The 22,788-nt window shown below is 39.9% G+C and overlaps 1 protein-coding gene across 1 annotated transcript in view; it reads left to right on the top strand.

Annotated features, from left to right (window-relative positions):
• TEX11 (testis expressed 11) overlaps nt 1–22,788 on the top strand; it is a gene marked incomplete at both ends in the record, with an annotated part of 435,711 nt that overhangs the window by 261,096 nt on the left and 151,827 nt on the right. The window contains one exon of the mRNA XM_081081640.1: nt 10,117–10,254. Coding sequence (XP_080937766.1) covers nt 10,117–10,254 — 138 coding nt within the window. The remainder of the gene's footprint in view (nt 1–10,116; nt 10,255–22,788) is intronic.

The raw sequence follows: 22,788 nt of genomic DNA, 5'->3' as shown, positions 1-22,788 counted from the left end.
GTGGGGGATTTTAAAAACATATATATTTTTATTGATTTGTTTTTAGGAAGGGAAAGGAATAGAGAGATAGAAACATTGCTGAGAGGGAAACATTATCAATTGTCTGCCTCCTACATCCCCCCTTCCGGGGACAGAGCCCACAACCCAGGCATGTGCCCTGACAGGGATCAAACTAGGTGACCTCTTGGTTCCTGGGAGGATTTTTTTTTTGGGGGGGGGAGCTTCAATCAGAAGGACTTGGGCCCCCGGTGGCGGATTTTTTTTCGGGGGGGGGACACTGATTTTATTTTTTGTAGTCATAGTCATGGGAGAGGCTATGCATGTGTAGGAGCAGGGGTTTCATAGCAAATCTCTATACATTCCTCTCAATTTTGCTGTGAATCTAAAACTGCTCTAAAAAAACTTTATAAAGTTGTGGTACAATAAAAAATAAAAAAAGAGTAGTAATATATTTTCTCTTTGCAAACCAATCCAGGTTTACTGAAACTACAGATATTTTCTGTTTACTCATTTTTGTTAATCCTCATCCAAGGATATTTTTCCATTGATTTTTAGAGAGAGTGGAAGGGAGAGAGACAGAGAGGGAGGGGAAGGGAGAGAGCAAGAGAAGCATCAGTGTGAGAGAAACACATCAATTGGTTGCCTCCCACAGGTGCCCCAACTGGGGCCAGAGATCTACCCGGTAACTCAGGTGCATGATCTTGACTGGGAATCAAGCCCACAACCTTTCTGTATCCTAGCTGATGCTCTGACCACTGATCCCACTGGCCAAGGCCAGATAAGGCTTTTTAAAGTATAGTTATTCATAATCTAATCACTTGTAAAAAATTTGGTATATGTGCATTTGTGTGTGTGTGTAATTAAAAAGGATATAATGTTTTTTAAAAGTTATGGTGGGTTTCCACTTCCAACCAAGATGTAACAGAGACCAGATTTCTGTCTTTGCCTGAACACCCCTCCCCACCTACATAAAACAAGGTAAAATACATGAAAAAATGGTTTTTTAGAAACTGACTATCAGACAACAGAGTGCTCTCTGGGAGATAGGAAATGAACAAGGTGAGCACTGTAGTTGTACAGCTTACTGCCTGATTTTCCAGGCTGTAGTATAGGAAGAGGAACTGAAGTGGATCCTAGCAGGCTTTCTAATTCGAGGAGATGGAGCTGAGAATCTGGGAGACCAAAGCAGCTAAAGTTTATAGAACAGAATACCAGGGATCACAATATAGCACATAAAGAGAACCCCAGCAATCAGAGAGTCCTCCTCCAATGTTTAGCAGAGTACTATCAGGACAGTATGGAATGAAAATATCTAAGTAAGGGGAATAACCATCTAAAATTATTAGATGTTCCCTGGCTGGTTTGGATCACTTGGTTGGGCATTGTCCCATGCACCGAAAGGTTGCTAATTTGCTTTCCGGTCAGGGTATAAGCCCGGGTTGCGGGCTTGAACCCCTGTTGGAGGCATGCAAGAGGCAACTGATGTCACGCTACACATCAATGTTTCTTTTTCCTTTCTCTCTCTCTAAAAAGCAATAAACTGTTCTTTAATAAAATAAAATAATGCCTAGGTAACAATGCCTAGGACTCACATAGTTCTGGAAATAGAACCTGTTCATACCAGCCAGACTAGAAAACCTCTAATTCAAGCACGTTTGACATGCTTGCTCTAATTCATGGAGCACTGGGTAGAGAACTCAGAAGAGTGTTTTTTGTCTCAGTAATGGGAATCCTACACTGAGTACTACTTGAGAACTACCTAAAAATCAGAAAAGTATGACCTGAAAGTATCAAATTGATCCCAAGGAACTTCATTGCTTCCCAGAGTAGAGGTAAAAATATTTATCGGAATACAAACCTATCGTGCACACAAGAAGTTAAAGTTCACAATGTTCATCATCCAGTAATAAATTACCAAGCATTCAAGATGTAGGAAAACACAACCTATATTAAAAAGAATATACAATCAACTTAAACTGACACAGAAATTAACAGAGGACATTAAAACAGCTCTTATAATTATATTCCATATATTCAAAAAGTTAAGTAGAGGCATGGGAGATATAAAAAAATCCAAATTCTAAAGATAAAAACTATGTCTAGGAGGAAAACAACATATTGGATAATACCAACATCAGATTAGACATTACAGAAGACAAGAGTAGTGATCTTGAAGGCATACCAATGAAAGCTATCCAGAATGAACCACACAGGGGAAAAAAACAAAACTAAAAAATATTGAAAGAACATCAGTGAGCTACAGAAATTCTTCAGGTAGCTTAATATAGAGGTAATTGGAATCCTCAAATGAGGAGAGAGAATAAATATATTTGAAAATTAATGGTTGAAAACTTTTAAAACTTAAGAAATACTCTAAACACACATAATCAGAAAGTGTGGCAAACCCTAAACACAAGAAACACAAAACTACACCAATGCACATAATCAAATTGCTCAAAACCAGTAATAAAGAGAATATTTTAAAAGCAGCCAGAGAAAACAGGCACCCTACATACAGAGGAACAAATTAAGCAGAATATCAGAGTCCTCAGTAGAAGCAGTGTAAGCAAGCACACAGTGGAGCAACAATTTAAAAATAACTAAAGAAAAAACTATCAAACTAGAATTCTATACTCAGCAAAAATATTGTTTAAAAATTAAAGTAGTTTGTAGGAATGTAAAGTAGAATGTTACTATAGAAAACAGTATGGTGATTCCTCAAAAAATTACAAAATAGAATTACCATATAATCTAGTGATTCATGTTCTGGATATATATCCAAAAGTATTGAAAGCAAAATCTATAATCTATAACAAAATAAAGTTATAGAAATATTTAATAAGCTAAAAGAAGGCATAAAAAGAGGAAAGAAGGAATAAATTTAGATGGGACAAATAGAAAACAAATAAGATATTTTGAATTCTCAGCATATGCAAAATCACATTGAATGAAAACAATTTTAATATACCAGTGAAAAGGCAGACATTGTCAAATTAAATGAAAAAGCAAGGCCAATTTTATGTATGGCTTAAAAAACATACTTTACAGATGAAGATACAAATAGAATACAAGCAAAAGCATGAGAAAAATATAGAGATAAGATTATTCTATAATTTACACATAAAAATAGAGGAATGAAAATGTGTAGGTAAAACAATTCTGAGAAAGAGGTATATAGTAGAAGGAACCACATCACCTTATTATATAGCTACAATATATATCTAGACTGTGTGGTATTGTCAGAAAGATCAATTGAACATAATAAAGAACCCCAAAATAATCCCATACAAATATGCACTGATTTTCAACAAAGTGCATAAAAGTTGTTGAGGGATGTTTAATGAACCGAAGACACAGAGGTAAGACGAGCACACAGGATGATTGATGCCAGACAGAGGGCTACAGCTCGCTCAGGCACGTAGCAAACTCTGCACTCTCACCATCGCTTTTATTGGGGTTTGGCACAAGGTTAGTGCGTCAGCAGTTAATCAACTAAATCTTGTTTTGTGCTATATTATTACAATAGCGTATTGAAGAAAACTTGCAGCTGTGCCCTCCCTTTCTGCTCTACATCCACGACTATTTAATCTTAGCCTTTCTCAGGGAGGTAAATGTTCCTGGAACTCAAGATTGTGTGCAATCTTGACCCAGCGTGGCAAGTCACGCTGTGTTCCTGATAGAACATTCACTTCTTCTTGGCAAGACTTCAGATCCTTGTTTACAAATATCCAGCTACAAAAAGTATTCAGTAGAAGAAGAATGGTCTTTTCAACTAATGGTGCTGGAGCAATGGACATCAACAGGTGAAAAGTTAATCTTGACACAAACCTGCTTTGATCGTGAAACAACCAGAATGGGCCAGAACCCACGGCAAAGTAATTTTGCTTCATAATAATGCACCACCACACACTTCAAAACCAGTTAAAGACACGTTAAAAGATCTTGCCTGGGAAGTATTAACCCACCCACCGTATTCCCCAGACCTTGCTCCTTCAGATTACCACTTGTTCTGATCAATGGCACACGCACTTTCTGAGCAGCACTTCAAAACATACAAAGAAGTGGAAAATTGGGTCTCTGAATGGTTTGCCTCAAAACAAGAAAAGTTCTATTGGGACAGTATCCACAAATTACCTGAAAGATGGGGGAAATGTGTAACTAGCAATGGACATTACTTTGGATAAAGCACTTTTGATGTTTCTCTTGAAATTATTGTTTTCTTTGATTACACAATCTGCATTATTAACTGGTACACTTCCAGTTAATACACCTCCTCACCAAAATACTAGCAAACTGAATTCAACAGCACATTAAAAAGTTCATACACAACAGTCAAGTAGGATTTGTCCCTGAAATGCAAGGATGGTACAACTTATGCAAATCAATAAATAAGATACATCACATCTGACAGAATGATTAAAAATGTCATTTCTATAGGTGAAGAAAAAAACATTTTTAAAAAAGTATATTTTATTGATTTTTCACAGAGAGGAAGGGAGAGGGATAGAGAGTTAGAAACATCGATAAGAGAGAAACATCAATCAGCTGCCTCCTGCACACCCCCTACTGGGGATGTGCCCACAACCAACATACATGCCCTTGACCAGAATTGAACCTGGGAACCTTGAGTCCTCAGGCCAATGCTCTATCCACTGAGCCAAACCAGTTAGGGCAAGAAAAAAACATTTAACAAAATACAACGTTCTTTCATGATGAAAACTTTCAATAAATTAGGTGTAAAATGAATGTACCTCAACAAAATAAAGGTCATATATGACAAGCCCATAGCTAACATCATGGAGCCAGACAAGCGTGCTTATCCTCACCACTCTATTGAACAAAGTACTAAACATTCTAACTAGAGCAATTAGGCATCCAAATTGGAAAGGAAGAAGTAGAATTGTCTCTATTTGCAGATGACATAATCATATATATAGAAAACCTTAAGATTGCACACACAAAAAAACACCCTGTTACAACAGATGTACAAATTAGTAAAGTTACATGATACAAAATCAACATACAAAAATCAATTTTGTTTCTATACTCTAACAGTAAATTATCCAAAAAAGAAACTAAGTAAACAATCCCATTTATAATAGCATCTAAAACAATAAAATATTTTGAAATATATTTAACCAAGAGTATGAAACATCTGTACATTGAAAACTATAAGAAATTGATGAGAGAAGTTGAAGAAGGCACAAAAAGTGGAAAGATCCCATGTTAAGGGATTGGAAAAATTAATATTGTTAAAATGACCATACTACCCAAAATGATCTACAAGAAAACCTACCATTTGTGACAACATGGATGAACCTGGAAGACGTTATGCTAAGTGAAATAAGCCAGACATAGACAAATATTACATGATATGGTATATGTGGTATTAAATTTATTTTGTTCTTTTTTTGTTAATCCTCTCCTGAGGATATTTATTCCATTGACTTTTAGAGAGATTGGAAGGGGGAAGGGAGAGAGAGAGGAGAGAGAGAGAGAGAGGGAGAGAGAGAGAGAGAGAGAGAGAGAGAGAGAGAGAGAGAGAGAGAAGAGACCGGTTGTTTCCCGAATGCCCCAACTGGGCTAGTGATTGAACCAGCAGCCCAGGTATGTGTCCTTGAGTGAGAATCGAACCCTTGACCCTTCAGTGCATTGGCCAATGCTCTAACCACTGAGCACACTGCCCAGGGGTATATGTGGAATTTTAAAAAGTCGAATTCATAGAAACAAAGTAGAATGGTGGTTACCAGGGTTTGGTGCTTGGGGAAATTGGGGATATGTTGGTCCAGTAATACAAACTTTAACTTATTCAGTGAAAAAGTTGTAGAGACCTAATACAATGTATGGTGTCTGTAGTTATAATAATGTGTTATATAATTGAAACATGCTAAGAGAGTAAATCTTAAGTGTTCTCACCACAAAAAAAGGGTAACTAGGTGAAATGATGTATATGTTAATTAGCTTGATTGTGGTGAACATTTCACAATGTATATCAAAATGTCTTGCTTTATACCTTAAGTTTAGCTACTGCAAATAGAATAGTATTATTGGTTTTTTTTAGAGGGCCTGTATGTCTTTACTGAGTTGAAGAAAAAGTACTTCAGAATTCCTTCTCCTATTGAGTCTTTTTCTTTTCCATCATTTTCCAGTCTTACAGAATAATTTTTTAAACTCCCACTTCCATCAACTGGAAAAGAATATAATCTTAATTCTAAACTAGAGGCCCAGTGCATGAAAATTCATGCACTGGAGGGGGGGTCCCTCAGCCTGGCCTGCCTCCTCTCACAGTCCAGGAGCCCTCAGGGACAGGAAGGGACCCGGTGACCAGGGGGAGGCAACACCCCATCACACCTCTGCTGCTACCACTGCTGGCAGCACAAGCCTCGACGGCCCTGGTTACCTGAGCCTTGGGCAGCCCTGGGCAGCTGGGCAGCCACCGTCTGAGGCTTGCCTGTGCCTCGGGCTGATGCTGGGTGGCTGGGGGGCTAAGGGGACTGGGGGTCTCCAGAGGCAGGTGCGTGGGGCTGAGGGGACTGGGCGCTGCCATCTTGTGGCTGTGGGCACTGCCATCTTTGAGGGCATGGCAGTCAATTAGCATATTCCCTCCTTATTGGCTGTGGGTGCCACCATCTTTGAGGGTGTGGCCATTAATTAGCATATTCCCTCATTGGCTGTGGGTGCTGCCATCTTTGAGGGCAGAGCAGTCAATTAGCATATTCTCTTCTTATTGTCTGTGGGTGCCGCCATCTTTGTGACAGCATGAGGGTCAATTAGCATATTCCCTCTTTATTAGATAGGATAGTCAAAGGTAGTGTTGTACTTGCTCAGCACAGTTATTTCTAGTTGAAGAGTGTGTCTTATTCCTTTTAGGTCCTAGTGACTGACTCCTGTTATTCCTTGAAAAACGTGAAGCTTCTTGATAGGGTACAAGGGACTCATTTATATCTTACCTTGGTGTGCATGAGCAACCTGAATTTTCTTAGCTTAAAAAAGTCATCCAGATTATTTCTGTAAGTTTTTTCCCATTAGCTTGTTATCCTATCTAATAAAAGAGAAACATGGTAATTAGCGTACGACCTCTACCCTTTCCATTGGCTAATCAGGGCAATATGCAAATTAACTGCCAGCCAAGATGGCGGCCGGCAGCCAGGCAGCTTGAAACTAACATGAGGCTTGCTTGCTTCAGTGACAGAGGACTCCAACGTTCCCCGCCTGTAGCTGCAGGCCTCTGAGCTGCAACTCTAAGCAACTATGTTACAAATATAGAAGCTAAACAAAACCCCAGAAACCTGCATTAGTCCGCTGGAATTCAGCCAGCAGGATCGCAACATTGTTTCAAATACAGAAGGTAAACAAAGGCCAGAAACCTGCTTTCAGCAGCGGAGGCCTAAGAGCTGGAGCCAAGCCTCAAAGCTAAAGCTGGCCCAGAATAAAAAAAGAAAAAAAGGAGCGGTTGGGAGTTTCAGTCACCCGCCAGCCTGAAAACAGCCCTCAGCCCCTCACCCAGACTGGCCACGCACCCCAGTGGGGACCCCACCCTGAAGGGTGTGTGACCAGCTGCAAACAGCCATCATGCCCTCATCCAGACTGGCTAAGCACCCCAGTGGGGACCCCCACCCTGACCCAGGACACCCTTCAGGGCAAACCAGCCAGCCCCCACCCGTACACCAGGCCTCTATCCTATATAGTAAAAGGGTAATATGCCTCCCATCACCGGGATCAGTGTGACAGGGGGCAGCGCCCAAACCCCCTGATCGCCCTGCGGCTCTGTGTGTGACAGGGGGCAGGGCCACAATCTCCCTATCCACCCTGCTCTGTCCGTGACAGGGGAAGGCACCCCAACCCCCTGATCAGCCCTGCTCTGTGCCTGATAGGGGGGAGCTCCCCAACCCCCTGATCGCCCTGCGGCTCTGTGTGTGACAGTGGCGGTGCCCCAACTCCCTGATCAGCCCTGCTCTGTGTGTGATGGGGTAGAGCCATAACCTCCCCATCGGCCCTACCCTGAGTGTGAGAGTGGCGGTGCCCCAACCCCCTGATCTGCCCTGCTCTGTGTGTGACAGGGGGCGGTGCCCCAACTCCCCTATTGGCCCTACTCTGTGAGTGACAGGGGGTGGGGCCACAACCTCCCCATCGACCCTGCCTTTAGTGTGACAGGGGGTGGTGCCACAATCCCCTAATCGGTCCTACCCTGAGCGTGAACTAAGGGTGGCATCGCAACCTCCCAATCCGCCCTGCTCTGTGCATGACAGGGGGCAGCGCCCCAACTCCCCAATTGGCCCTGCTCTGAGCCCGACCAGGGGCTGCACCTAGGGATTGGGCCTGCCCTCTGCCACCCGGGAGCAGGCCTAAGCCAGCAGGTCGTTATCTCCTGAGGGGTCCCAGACTGCGAGAGGGCACAGGCCGGGCTGAGGGACTCCCCCTCCCCCCCGAGTGCACAAATTTTTGTACACCGGGCCTCTAGTTTAATTATAATAGTGAATAACCTAGAAATTAAATAGCAAACATTAAAATTTAATTGAATGTTTTGTATTCTTTAAATTGATAACTGTGAAGACTAAATAGCAATATAGATTAATATTTACAAAACAAATTTAAATGGAAAGAATATAACATGAAATTATAATATACACTATGATTACAACTATATAAGAATACAAAAGGATAAAGTTAAAGTGGAATGTAGAAAAAGAAAATAGCTGTGTTAGCATAGTGAATTATGGTTGTTCTCTTGAAAACAATTTTATCCTTGTTTTAACAACTTTTAAATTTTATTTAGAGTTTTCTAGCATGGTTCACCACCATCTCAGGCTCTTCAACCCATGTGTGAATTTTTTTTATTTTCTTGACAGTTATAATTAAAGTGTACAATGTAATAACTTTATTTGATATACATGTACATCATAAAAATTCTAACAATTGATTTAATGAACACATATTTAACTTTTTTTGTGAGATCACTTCAGGTCTACTCTCTTAGTAAAATTCAATCATACAATTCAGTATTATGAACTATAGTCACCATGTTATACATTAGATTTTCAGAACCTTTTTCAGTTTAGAACTGAAAGTTTGTACCCTTTAACCAACCTCTCCCCATTTTCTCCATCCCCCAATGCCTTTAACCTCTAGTCTATTCTTCATTACCATAAGTTCGATTCCACACATAAGTGATACCATACACTGTTTATCTTTTTCTAGCTTATTTCACTCAGCATTATATCCTCCTGGTTCATTCATGTTATCGCAAATGGCAGGATTTCTCTCTTTTTTATAGCTGAATAATACTCCATTGAATACATATACTGTATTTTCTTTATATATTCATTAGTAAACAAATACCTTCGTTGTTTCAATACATTGGCTATTGTGAATAATGCTGCAATGAACACGGCAATACAAATATCTCTTTGAGATAATGATTTCATTTCCTTTGGCTGTATACCCAGAAGTGGGATTGCTGGATCACATGGCAGTTCAATTTTTAACTTATTGAGAAACCTCCATACTGTTTTCCGTAAGTGGTCGTACCAGTTTACATTCCCACTAACAGTGTATAAAGTTTTCATTTTCTCCACATCCTCACTAGCATTTGTTATCTTTTATCTTTTTGATGCTAGCCATTTTAACAGGTATGAGGTGATATCTTATTCTGGTTTTGATTTGTGTTTCTTTGGTTATTATTAATGTTGAGTACCTTTTCATGTACCTGTTGGCCATTTGTAAGTTGTCTTTAGAAAAATGTCTATTCAGATCCTCTACCCATTATTTTTTTTTTTTTTGCTATTGTGTTGTAGGAGTTCTGTGTATATTTTCAAATATTAACCCCCCTATTGAATATGTGGTTTGAAAATATTTTCTCCCATTCCATAGATTATCCTTTATTTCATTGATTGTTTCTGTGAGATGTCTAATGTGAGGGAAGAAGAGAGAATATTGATTGCCAATTTATCTGTAACTTATACTGATTAATTTAGAACTCAAATAGAGGGAGTATTGTGTTTTGGTTGCCTAAAAAACCAATATTATTTTTCTGTTTGTTTCTAGAGGTGACTTGGAAAAATTAGAGTCATATGTAGAGATAGCCATGTAATTTTGTTATTTCTTTTTAAACTTTAGGTGCACAATTACAATGATGCCCTACACTGGTATTGTTATTCTCTGAGAATTTATGAATCTGATCAAATGGATATGGAATTCGCCAAGCTGAAGAGGAACATGGCTTCCTGTTATCTGCATTTGAAACAACTTGATAAGGTCTTGTGATTCATCTGTTTTTCAAAGGCAGCAAATGTTGTCATGCTCAGTAATAGAGAAATAGATACAGTGGTGTGATTTCTTGTCTGTTTAGGTCAGGATATCTAAGAGTTCCATCATACAGGACAAAGCCAAATGGATAGTTTCCTGATTTTTACACTTCACAGTAATTAATAAATTCCCCAAAAGAGAGAGAATTTGGGAGACTATTAATTCTATTACTTACTCTTTAGTTTTTGCACTCTGTTCTGAAAGATAATATATCATTAGAACTCCTGAACAAAGTTATCTGCTACTAACCATCTGTAATATTTTCCTTTGAGGCAGACTAAATTTTAAGGTATACATTTTTTTGACAAGGATTGAGTAAGAACAAGTACTTGAATGAAATGGTCATTTTTCACTTTCTGAGTTATCTCTTGCCTTTCCATCTACCCTGGAAAATGTTCAGAAATATATATTTTTTATCAAGACAAAATCCTAAAAGGTAAAAAATAAGAACGTATTGGAGGATAGAACTATTCATACTTCTCCAAGCAGTTTGGGACATTTCTTTCTTTTGATGTCATATAACATGTACATATGGGGTGTGGTATTGGCTCGTGAAAAGACAAAGAAAAGGAAGGACAAATAAGAAGGATAAGTGTGTACCCAGATTACCTATGATGGTTTTTTGTTGCTTTTCAAGTTTAATGACAAGTTTAGGAGAAAATATGTGATTAAGGGTTGTAATTATAGATATTTTCTTTGAAGTTTTGTTTACTTTGAAGAGTTGTTTATTTGACTAAATACTTCAGATTTTCTTTCAAAAGAATATATGTCATTTAGATTATATGTTACAAATTCATAGTCCTGGAAGAGAAGTAGAAATTCAACTTAATTCATCATAGTTCTGCACAGGCTAGCATTTAAGTGTTTCATAAAGATAGTTGACTACTGTCTGGCCGGTGTTGCTAAGTGGTTCAGCATTGACCTATGAACCAGGAGGTTACAGTTTGATTCCCAGTCAGGGCACATGTCTGTGTTGTGAGTTCAATCCCCAGTAGGGCACATGCAGGAGGCAGCTGATCAATGATTCTCTCTCATCATTGATGTTTCTCTCTCCCTCTTCCTCTCTCTGAAGTCAGTATAAACATATTTTTAAAAAAGGTAGTTGACTACTGTTTACTTAAAGACCTTAAAAGATTATCATACATATTTTGTTACAGGATATCATTAACTATTTCAGAAATATATTTGTCTACTGATTACTTAGAGCAGTGGTTTTCAACCTTCTGGCCCTTTAAATACAGTTCCTCATGTTGTGACCCAACCATAAAATTATTTTCGTTGCTACTTCATAACTGTAATGTTGCTACTTTTATGAATCGTAATGTAAATATCTGATACGCAGGATGGTCTTAGGCGACCCCTGTGAAAGGGTCGTTCAACTGCCAAAGGGGTCGCGACCCACAGGTTGAGAACCGCTGACTTAGAGCTTTGTAACTTCCATGATTTATGTTGGCCTGGCAGATTGGGAAAGACCTGGACCTGGAGCTAGATGTGCCAGTTGTGGGGATGGGTGCATCTTCTGCAGGCCAAGGAAGGATATCTAATCAGATTTTCAAAATACAAAGAATATAGTATGAGACACTGTGCTAGACTTTGAGTTTACAGAGATGAACAAGACATAGTTGCCTTCAATTCAGTTAAGTATCTGGCATCAGGGTATCCTAATGCACAGATAAGCAGATCATGGCAATGAGAAAGTCTTAAGTACTGAAAATATTTCATAAGTTAGAAACACAGGTTAGTTGTCATCACACAGCATATCATCAGGGAACAGGTCTTCAACCATAGAAATTTGGACTCAGAGGCTGGATTGAAATGTTTGGAGCATTGAGGGTATGTGTAAATAGTCAAGAAAGAGAAGGTAGAGCTCCAAACTGGAATATGAAGCTATTTTTAAGAGTGGAGATCAGACTGGGATGAATTACCAGAAGAACTAGATACAGTCTTCCAAGAATTAAAGCACTGCTTCTTAAATCTCCTTTAACTAATGTCAGGTGTGGTCCTAGAGCAGTGATGGCGAACCTATGACACGCGTGTCAGAGGTGACACGCAAACTCATTTTTTTTGGGTTGATTTTTCTTTGTTAAATGGCATTTAAATATATAAAACAAATATCAAAAATATAAATCTTTGTTTTACTATGGTTGCAAATATCAAAAAATTTCTATATGTGACACGGCACCAGAGTTAAGTTAGGGTTTTTCAAAATGCTGACACACCGAGCTCAGTATAACTAGTATTCAATAATTATAGCTACTACCAAAGTCCATAAGTTTGGTACCTATATTTTCTTCTATGTAAGTTATTGTTTCTAGTCTTACCTTTGGGTATTCTATCCATTTTGAATTAGTTTTTGTACATGGAGACAAACTGTAATCCAGTTTCATTTGTTTGCATGTGGCTTTCCAGTTTTCCCAGCACCATTTATTGAAGAAACTATCTTTTCTCCACTGTCCTAGAGCCTAGTATAGTCCTAGGCCTATAATTGGGATGTCAAATGCAGTTAGTAGTGAGGAGGAGAAAAAAAGGAGAGCTGGAAATGAGGCAAGTCCTAATAGTGCATGCTTGGTATGTGATTATGTCACCTAAGGCCAGATTGGTGTTGAAGCCAAAGGTTATTTTGAATATATTCAAAGTACTCTTGTTAATTACTGTTAATGTTATGTCTCCATTTCATTCTTTCCTTTTTTTCTTTCATTCTTCCTTTCTTAAGCTTACCTGACATTGATTGCTACCCTCCATATGTAAGGATTACTCTCCTGTGTACTAGGGCGGATAGGTGAAAAAAATCATACAATTCATTGTATTTTACTGTTTCCATTTTGCCTTATTATTTTCATTGCTGTTTTTCACTTTTTCCCTTGAGCTACATAAACATTGTTTGGAAAATTTATGAAACCATGTTTATTGGATATGCTAAAAAATTTATGGTTTTCTAGCTAGGCGCTCAATAAAACTAATTCTTATTGACTTTCTATCATATTTTTCACAAAAGTGTTAGGAAAACATTTTTTTTTGTCCTTAAGCGCTCATGCCTTATTATTCCTTTTTTCCTACAACCTCTCCAACATTTGTTATTTTTTGTCTTGTTGAAAATGACCACCTTAACAGGTGTGAGGTGGTATCTCATTGTAGATTTGATTTGCATTTCTGTAATTGCCAGTGAGGTTGAACATTTTTTCACATATCTACTGGCTGTTCACATGTCTTTGTGGGAGAGGTGGATTTTTAGGTCCTCTGCCCACTTTTTGATTGGGTTGTTTGTTTGTTTGGTGTTGAGATTTATGAGTTCTTTACATATTTAGAAACTTAAACCTTTGTAGGAGCTACTGTTTGCAAATATCATCCCCCATCTGGTTGGCTGCCTCTTTGTTCTGTTGTCAGTTTCTTTTGCTGTGCTTACAAAGAAGCCTTTTAGTTTGATATAGACCCACTCATTTATTTTTGCCTTTACTTGCCTTGCCTTTGGGATCAAGTTCATAAAATGTTCTCTACTACCAAAGTCCATAAGTTTGGTACCTATATTTTCTTCTATGTAAGTTATTGTTTCTAGTCTTACCTTTGGGTATTCTATCCATTTTGAATTAGTTTTTGTACATGGAGACAAACTGTAATCCAGTTTCATTTGTTTGCATGTGGCTTTCCAGTTTTCCCAGCACCATTTATTAAAGAAACTATCTTTTCTCCATTGTGTGTTTCTGGCTTCTTTGTCAAAAATATCTGTCCATATACATGAGGTTTTATAGCTGGGCTCTTTATTCTGTTCCATTGTTCTGTGTGTCTGTCCGTCTGCCACAACCATGTGTTTTGGTTATTGTAGCTCTTGTAGTATAATATGAAGTCAGGTAGCATGATACCACCAGCTTCGTTCTTTTTTGTCAGGATTGCTTTGGCTATTCAGGGTCTTTGTGATTTCATACAAATATGATGATTTCTTGTTCTACTTCTTTAAAAAATAACATTGGGATTTTGATGGGGATTTCATTAAATCTGTATATTGCTTTGGGTAATATAGCCATTTTAACTATGTTGATTCTTCCAATCTGTGGACACAGGATAGTTTTCCATTTTGTTGTCTTTTTCAATCTCTTTTAATAATGCTTTGTAATTTTCAGTATATAGGTCTTTCACATTCTTTGTTAAGTTTATTCCTAGGTATTTTATTCTTTTGGTTGCAATTGCAAAAGGAATTATTTTTTTCACTTATTTTTCTGAAGTTTTGTTGTTAGTGTATAGGAAAGCAATGGATTTTTGCACATTGATTTTGTATCCTGAAACTTGGCTGTATTTATTTATTGTTTCTAATAGTTTGTTGTTGTTATTTTGGTGGGGTCTTTAGAGTTTTCTATATACAGAATCATGTTGTCTGCAAAAAGTGACAGTTTGACTTCTTCCCTCCCTATTCGGATTCCTTTTATTTCTTTTTCTTGCCTTATTGCTCTGGCAAGCTTCCAGCACTATCCTATCTAATAAAAGAGAAACATGGTAATTGGCGTATGACCGCTACCCTTCCCATTGGCTAATCAGGGCAATATGCAAATTAACTGCCAGCCAAGATGGCGGCCGGCAGCCAGGCAGCTTGAAACTAACATGAGGCTTGCTTGCTTCAGTGACGGAGGACTCCAACGTTTCCCGCCTGTAGCTGCAGGCCTCTGAGCTGGCAGTTTGAAACATAGTTACAAAAATAGAAGCTAAACAAAACCCCAGAAACCAGCTTTCAGCTAGCCGGGATCTCAGACCTGGAGTTGATACAGAGTTTTGATTGTAGAACCTAAACAAACCAGATACCTGCTTTCAGGAGCGGAGGCCTAAGAGCTGGAGCCTCAGAGCTAAAGCTGGCTCAGAATAAAAAAAAGAAAAAGAAAAAAAGGAGCAGTTGGGAGCTTCAGTCCCAGCCTGAAAAGAGCCCACAGCCCCTCACCCAGACTGGCCAGGCACCCCAGTGAGGACCCCCACCCTGAAACGTGTGTGACCAGCTGCAAACAGCCATCATCCCCTCACCCAGGCTGGCCAGGCACCCCAGTGGGGACTGCACCCTGATCCGGGACACCCTTCAGGGCAAACCAGCCAGCCCCCACCCATGCACCAGACCTCTATTCTATATAGTAAAAGGGTAAATGCCTCCCAGCACCAGGATCAGCGGAGCTGAGAGGCCTCCTGGCACCGGGATCAGCGTGACAGGGGGCAGCGCCCAAACCCCCTGATCAGCCCTCCTCTGTGCCTGATAGGGGGGAGCTCCCCAACCTCCTGATCGCCCGGCGGCTCTGTGTGTAACAGGGTGCGGCACCCCAACCCCCCACCCCCCCCCGGGCCCTGCTCTGTGTGTGACGGGGTCGAGCCATAACCTCCCCATTGGCCCTGCCCTGAGTGTCAGAGTGATGGCGCCCCAACCGCCTGATCGGCCCTGCTCTGTGGGTGATAGAGGGCGGTGCCCCAATTCCCCCACCCCACGGGCCCTGCTCTGTGTGTGATGGGGTAGAGCCACAATCTCCCCATCGGCCCTGCCCTGAGTGTGACAGTGGCGGCGCCCCAACTCCCTGATCGGCCCTGCTCTTTGGGTGATAGAGGGCGGCACCCCAACCCCCTGATCCGCCCTGCTCTGTGTGTGACAGGGGGTAGCTCCCCAACCCCCTGATGGGCCCTGCTCTGTGCGTGACAGGGGGTGGCGCCACAACCTCCTCATCGACCCTGCCTTGAGTGTGACAGGGGGTGGTGCCCCAACCCCCCAATCGGCCCTACCCTGAGTGTGACAGGGTGGCATTGCAACCTCCCAATCCGCCCTGCTCTGTGCATGCCAGGGGGTGGCACCCAATTCCCTAATCAGCCCTGCTCTGAGCCCAACCAGGGGCTGCACCTAGGGATTAGGCCTGCCCTCTGCCACCCAGGAGCAGGCCTAAGCCAGCAGGTTGTTATCTCCTGAGGGGTCCCAGACTGCAAGAGGGCACAGGCCGGGCTGAGGGACCCTCCCTCCCCCCCCGAGTGCACAAATTTTTGTGCACCGGGCCTCAAGTCCTATATAATAAAAGCCTAATATGCTAAGTGTCTGACCATTCAACCAGTCACTATAATGCACACTGACCACCAGGGGTCAGATGCTCCAACCGGTAGGTTAGCTTGTAGCTGGGGTTTGGCCGATCAGGACTGGATGAGATGGGCCAGACACATCCTAGAGCCTTCCTACAGTCCCTCCCCAGCCCTGATGGCCGATAGAGACTGGGTGAGACTGGCCGGATATGCCCAGGAGCCCTCCCACGGTCCCTCCCCAGCCTGATCATGCACCGGTGGGGTTCCCTGGCCTGGCATGAGCCCTCTCGCAACCTGGGACCCCTCAGGGGATGTCGGGACTCTAGTATTGAATAAGAGTGGTGAGAGTGCACATCCTTGTCTTGTTCCTGATCTTAGAAGAAAAGGTTTCAGCTTTTCACCATTGAGAATATTAATTGAGGGTTTATCATATATGACCTTTATTATGTTGAGGTACTTGCCTTCTATTCCTCTTTTATTGAGTGTTTTAATCAGTGGACTTTGTATCTTATAAAATGCGTTTTCTGCATCTATTGATAACGTCATATGATTTTATCCTTTCGTTAGTTAATGTGTTGTATTACACTGATTTGCATATGTTGAACCATCCCGGTGCCCCTTGAATGAACTCCAATTAATTGTGATGTGTAATTTTTTTGAGGCACTGTTGTATTCAATTAGCTAATATTTTGTGTAGGATTTTTATATCTGTATTCATCAGTGACATTGGTCTATAGGTTTCTTTTTGTGTGTGTTATCTTTGCCAGGTTTTGGTATCAGTGTTATATTGGCCTCATAGAATATGTTAGGAAGAGCTTGAGAAGGGTAAATTTAAAATCTTCTTTGAATGGTTGATAGAATTCACTGGTGAAGCTTTCTGGTCCGGGACTTTTAAGGGGAAGGAGTTTTGTGTGTGTGTTTTTGTTTGTTTTACACTTTAAATTTAGTTTTATTGCTTAAAGTATTACAAAGAGTTTTACATATGTCTCCTTTTTTTTCCCCTTGACATTCCCTGGCCTCCCCTACACCCCATGGTCTTGAGTCCATTGGTTATGTTTATATGCATGCATACAAGTCCTTAGGTTGATCTCTTACCCCGCCCCCAACCCTCCCTGGCCTTCCGGCTATAGTTTGACAGTCTGTTCGAGGCTGCTCTGCCTCTGTATCTATTTTTGTTCATCAGTTTATAATGGTCTTTATTATCCATAAATGAGTGAGATCATGTGGTATTTTTCTTTCATTGACTGGTTATTTCACTTAGCATAATGCTCTCCAGTTCCATCCATGCTGTTGCAAATGGTAAGAATTCCTTCCTTTTTACAGCAGGATAGTATTCCATTGTGTAGATGTACCACAGTTTTCTAATCCATTCATCTGCTGATGGGCACTTAGGCTGTATCCAGATCTTCACTATGGTAAATTGTGCTGCTAAGAACATAAGGATGCATATATCCTTTCAGATTGGTGTTTCTGGTTTCTTGGGATATATTCCTAGCAGTGGGATCACTGGGTCAAATGAGAGTTCCATTTTTAACTTTTTAAGGAAACTCCATACTGTCTTTCATAGTGGCTGCACCAGTCTGCATTCTCACTAGCAGTGCACGAGTGTTCCCTTTTCTCCGCATCCTCTCCAGCACTTGTCGTTTGTTAATTTGTTGATGATAGCCACTCTGACAGGTGTGAAATGATACCTGATTGTTGTTTTGGTTTGCATCTCTCGTATGATTAGTGACTTTGAGCGTGTTTTCATATGTCTCTTTGCTTTCTGAATGTCCTCTTTTGAAAAGTGTCTATTTGGGTCCGTTGCCCATTTTGATTGGATTGTTTATCTTCCTTTTGTTAAGTTGTATGAGTTCCCTATAAATGTTGGAGATTAAACCCTTATCGGTGATAACATTGGTGAATATGTTCTCCCATGCAGTGGGCTTTCTTGTTGTTTTGTTGATGGTTTCTTTTGCTGTGCAGAATCTTTTCTTTTGATATAGTCCTATTTGTTTATTTTCTCTTTAGTTTCCAATGCCCTAGGAACTGTATCGGTGAAGAAATTGCTTCAGCATGTCTGAGATTTTGTTGCCTTTGGATTCCTCTAGTATTTTTATGGTTTCCCGTCATACCTTTAAGTCCTTTATCCATTTTGAGTTTATTTTTGTGTATGGTGTAAGTTGGTGGTCTAGTTTCATTTTTTTGCATGTATCTTTCCAATTTTCCCAACACCATTTATTGAAGAGACTGTCTTGACTCCATTGTATGTTCTTGCCCCCTTTGTCAAATATTAATTGAGCATATTGGTTCAGGTCGATTTCTGGGTTCTCTATTCTATTCCATTGATCTATATGTCTGTTCTTGTGCCAGTACTAGGCAGCTTTGAGAACAGTGGCTTTGTAATACATCTTGATATAAGGTATTGAGATCCCACCTACTTTGTTCTTCTATCATAGAATCGCTGTGGCTATTTGGGGTCTATTTTTATTCCAGATGAATTTTTGGAGAGTTCATTCTAGGTCTGTGAAATGTGCTGTTGGTATTTTAATGGGAAGTGCGTTGAATTTATAGATTGCTTTAGGTAGTATGGACATTTTAATGATGTTGATTCTACCAATCCATGAACATGGTATGTTCTTCCATCTGTTTATGTGTTCCTGTATCTCCTTTTCAACATCCTGTAGTTTTCTGAGTAGTGGTCTTTTACCTCTTTAGTTAGGTTTATTCCTAGGTATCTTAATTTTTTTGGTGTGATGGTAAATGGGATTGCTTTTTTAGTCTCTCTTTCTGTAAGTTTACGATTGGTGTATAGAAATGCCATAGATTTCTTGGCATTAATTTTATATCCTGCTACATTGCCGAATTCATTTATTAAGTCTAATAGTTTTTAGATGGAGTCTTTAGGGTTTTTTATGTACAATATCATGTCATCTGCGAATAAGGACAGTTTTACTTCTTCTTTTCCAATTTGGATCCCTTTTATTTCTTTTTCTTGTCTGATCACAATGGCTAATACTTCCAGTACTATGTTGAACAAGAGTGGTGAGAGTGGGCATCCTTGTCTTGTTCCTGTTCTTAAGGGAAATGGTTTTAGTTTTTTCCCATTGAGTATGATGTTGGCTGTGGGTTTGTCATATATGGCTTCTATTATGCTGAGGTATGATCCTTCTATTCCCACCTTGCTGAGAGTTTTTATCAAAAATGGGTGTTGGATTTTGTCAAATGCTTTTTCTGCATCAATTTATATGACTATGTGGTTTTTTTCCTCTCAATTTGTTTATGTGATGTATCACGTTTATTGATTTGCAGATATAGTACCATCATTGCATCCCTGGGATAAATCCTACTTGGTCATGGTGTATGATCTTTCTGATGTACTGCTGGATCCGATTTGCTAAGATTTTGTTGAGGATTTTGGCATATATGTTCATGACGGTTATTGACCTGTAATTCTCTTTCATTGTGTTGTCTTTATCTGGTTTTGGTATGAGGGTGATGCTGGCTTCATAGAATGAGCTTGGAAGTGTTCCTTCCTCTTGGATTTTTTGTAGTAGTCTGAGGAGGATAGGTTTTAGTTCTTCCTTGAATGTTTGGTAAAACTCCCCTGTGAAGCCGTCTGGTCCTGGGCTTTTGTTTGCTGGAAGCTTTTTGATGACTGCTTCAATTTCTTCCATAGTTGTTGGCCTATTGAGATTTTTAAATTCTTCCTGATTGAGTTTTGGAAGGTTGTATTTTTCTAAGAATATGTCCATTTCCTCCAGGTTGTCTGTTTGTTGGAGTAGAGTTGTTCATAGTATTTTTTACAATCATTTGTATTTCTGTGGGTCTGTTGTTATTTTACCTCTTTCATTTCTGATTTTGTTTATTAGGGTCCTCTCTCTTTGCTTCTTGGTGAGCCTGGCTAGAGGTTCATCAATCTTGTTTATCCTTTCAAAGAACCAGCTCTTGGTTTCATTGATCTTATGTATTGTTTTTTTGGTCTCCATGTCATTTATTTCTGCTCTTGTCTTTATTATCTCCTACCTTCTGTTCACTCTAGGCTTTTCTTTTTTTTTTTTTTTTTAAATATATTTTATTGATTTTTTACAGAGAGGAAGGGAGAGGGATAGAGAGTTAGAAACATCGATGAGAGAGAAACATCGATCAGCTGCCTCCTGCGCATCTCCTACTGGGGATGTGCCCGCAACCCAGGTACATGCCCCTGACCGGAATCGAACCTGGGACCTTTCAGTCCGCAGGCCGACGCTCTATCCACTGAGCCAAACCGGTTCTGGCTACTCTAGGCTTTTCTTGTTGCCCTCTTTCTAATTCTTTGAGTTGTAGAGTTACATGATGTACTTCCACTTTTCCTTGCTTTTTGATGTAGGCCTGTAGAGCTATAAACATCCCTCTCAGGACTCCTTTCATTGTGTCCCACAGGTTTTGGATTGTTGAGTTTTCATTTTTATTAGTTTCCAGGGTGTTTTTAATTTCTTCTTTTTTTATTGGTAACCCAATCAATATTTAATAACATGCTATTCAGCTTCCAAGTGTTTGAGTGTTTTGGATTGTTTTCATTGTAGTTTATTTCTAATGTCATGCCATTGTTGTCTGAGAAGATGCTTGGTATAATTTCAATCTTCTTGAATTTGGGGAGACTTTGCTTGTGACCCAATATGTGGTCTATTTTTGAAAATGTCCCATGTGTACTTGAAAAGGACGTATATTCTGTGGCTTTTGAATGAAATGTTCCGAAGATGTCAATTAAATCCATCTGATCTAGTGAGTCATTTAGGATTGCTGTTTCTTTGCTGATTTTTTTCTAGGGGATTTATCCAGTGATGTCAGTAGTGTATTAAAGTCCCCTACTATGATTGTATTGTTGACGATCTCTCCCTTGATATTTTCCAGGAGGTTTTTTTTTTTATGTATTTGGGTGCTCCTACATTGGGTGCATATATGTTTATCAGGATTATATCCTCTTGTTGTATAGATCCCTTTAGTATTATGAAGTGGCCTTCCTTATCTCTTGTTATGGCCTTCACTTTGAGGTCTATTTTGTCTGATATAAGTATTGCTACCCCAGCTTTTTTTTTCATTTCCATTTGCCTAAAAGATATTTTCCATCCCTTCACTTTCAGTCTGTGTGAGTCCCTACTTCTGAGGTGGTCTCTTGTAGGCAGCAAATGTATGGGTCATGTTTTTTTTATCCATTCAGCCACTCGATGTCTTTTGGTTGGAGCATTTAGTCCATTTACATTTAAAGTTATTAATGAAAAGTACTTGTTTGTAGCCATTTTTATTTTTTGTGCCTGTGTTCTTTCTTACCTTTTAATTTCTTCTTTTTACACCAGTCCCTTTAGCATTTCTTGCATTGCTGGTTTGGTGGTGATAAACTCCCTTAGCCTTTTTTGTCTGTGAAGCTCCTTATTTCCCCTTCAATTTTGAATGCTACCCTTGCTGGATAGAGTATTCTTGGATTCAGTCCCTTGCTTTGCATCACTTTGTAAATTTACTTCCATTTTTTTTCTGGCCTGATATGTTTCTGTTGAGAAATCATTTGATAATCTAATGGGAGATCCCTTGTATGTAACTTTCTGTCTCTCTCTGGCAGCCTTTAAGATTCTCTCTTTGTCCTGAACATTTGCCATGGTAAGTATGATGTGTCTTGGTGTGGGTCTTTTCTGGTTCATCTTGTTTGGGACTCTCTGTGCTTGTGTGACTTTTTTCTTCCCCACCTCAGGGATGTTTTCTGACACTATTTCTTCGAATAGGTTTTCTAAGCCTTGTTCCTCTTCCTGTTGTTCTGGCATCCCTATTATTTGTATGTTGCTTCGTTTCATGTTGTCCCTTAGCTCCCTTAGACTCTCCTGTCTTTTAATTTTTTTCTACAATTGCAGTTCAGTTTGGGTGTGTTTTGCTTCCCTATCTTCTAATTCGCTAATTCGGTTCTCTGCTTCTCCTAGTCTTCTTTTGAAACTTTCCAGGGTGTTTTTTATTGCAGCTATATCACTCTTCATTTCGTCTTGATTCTTATATAAGTTTTTAATTTTTTTCATCCATTTCTTCTTGATTCTTACATAAGCTGTTGATTTTTTCCCTTCATCCGGTTTTCCCTTCATCTAGGACCCTTATTCTGAATTCTTTTTCTGACATATTGCATGCCTCTGTTTCACTTAGCCACTTTTCTGGCCATTCATCATTTTCTTTCCTTTGAGTTTTTTTTTCCTACCCATTTTTGTTCTCACCCACTGATCTAGATGTTGAGTCATGCAGGGGCTGCTCCTTGGGTGGCAGTGGTTCCTCAGGCTGCAGTTGCCTCTCAAGTGGTCGCAGTAGTGGCTGCTTCTCAGTTGGCAGTGGCTCCTCTGGTGGGTGCTGTTTGCAGCAGTGTTGTCTCCTCTGGCTGGTGGTGAGGCTGCTCACACAGTTGCTGTTCCTTGGACAGGGTTGGGCTGATCACGAGGCTGCTGCTCTTCAGGTGGGGTGGGCTGAATG

This window comes from Myotis nattereri, assembly GCF_964212035.1.
Source record: "Myotis nattereri genome assembly, chromosome: X".
In the NCBI taxonomy this organism is placed as follows: domain Eukaryota; kingdom Metazoa; phylum Chordata; class Mammalia; order Chiroptera; family Vespertilionidae; genus Myotis; species Myotis nattereri.
This window is presented reverse-complemented; position numbering and strand designations above follow the sequence as displayed.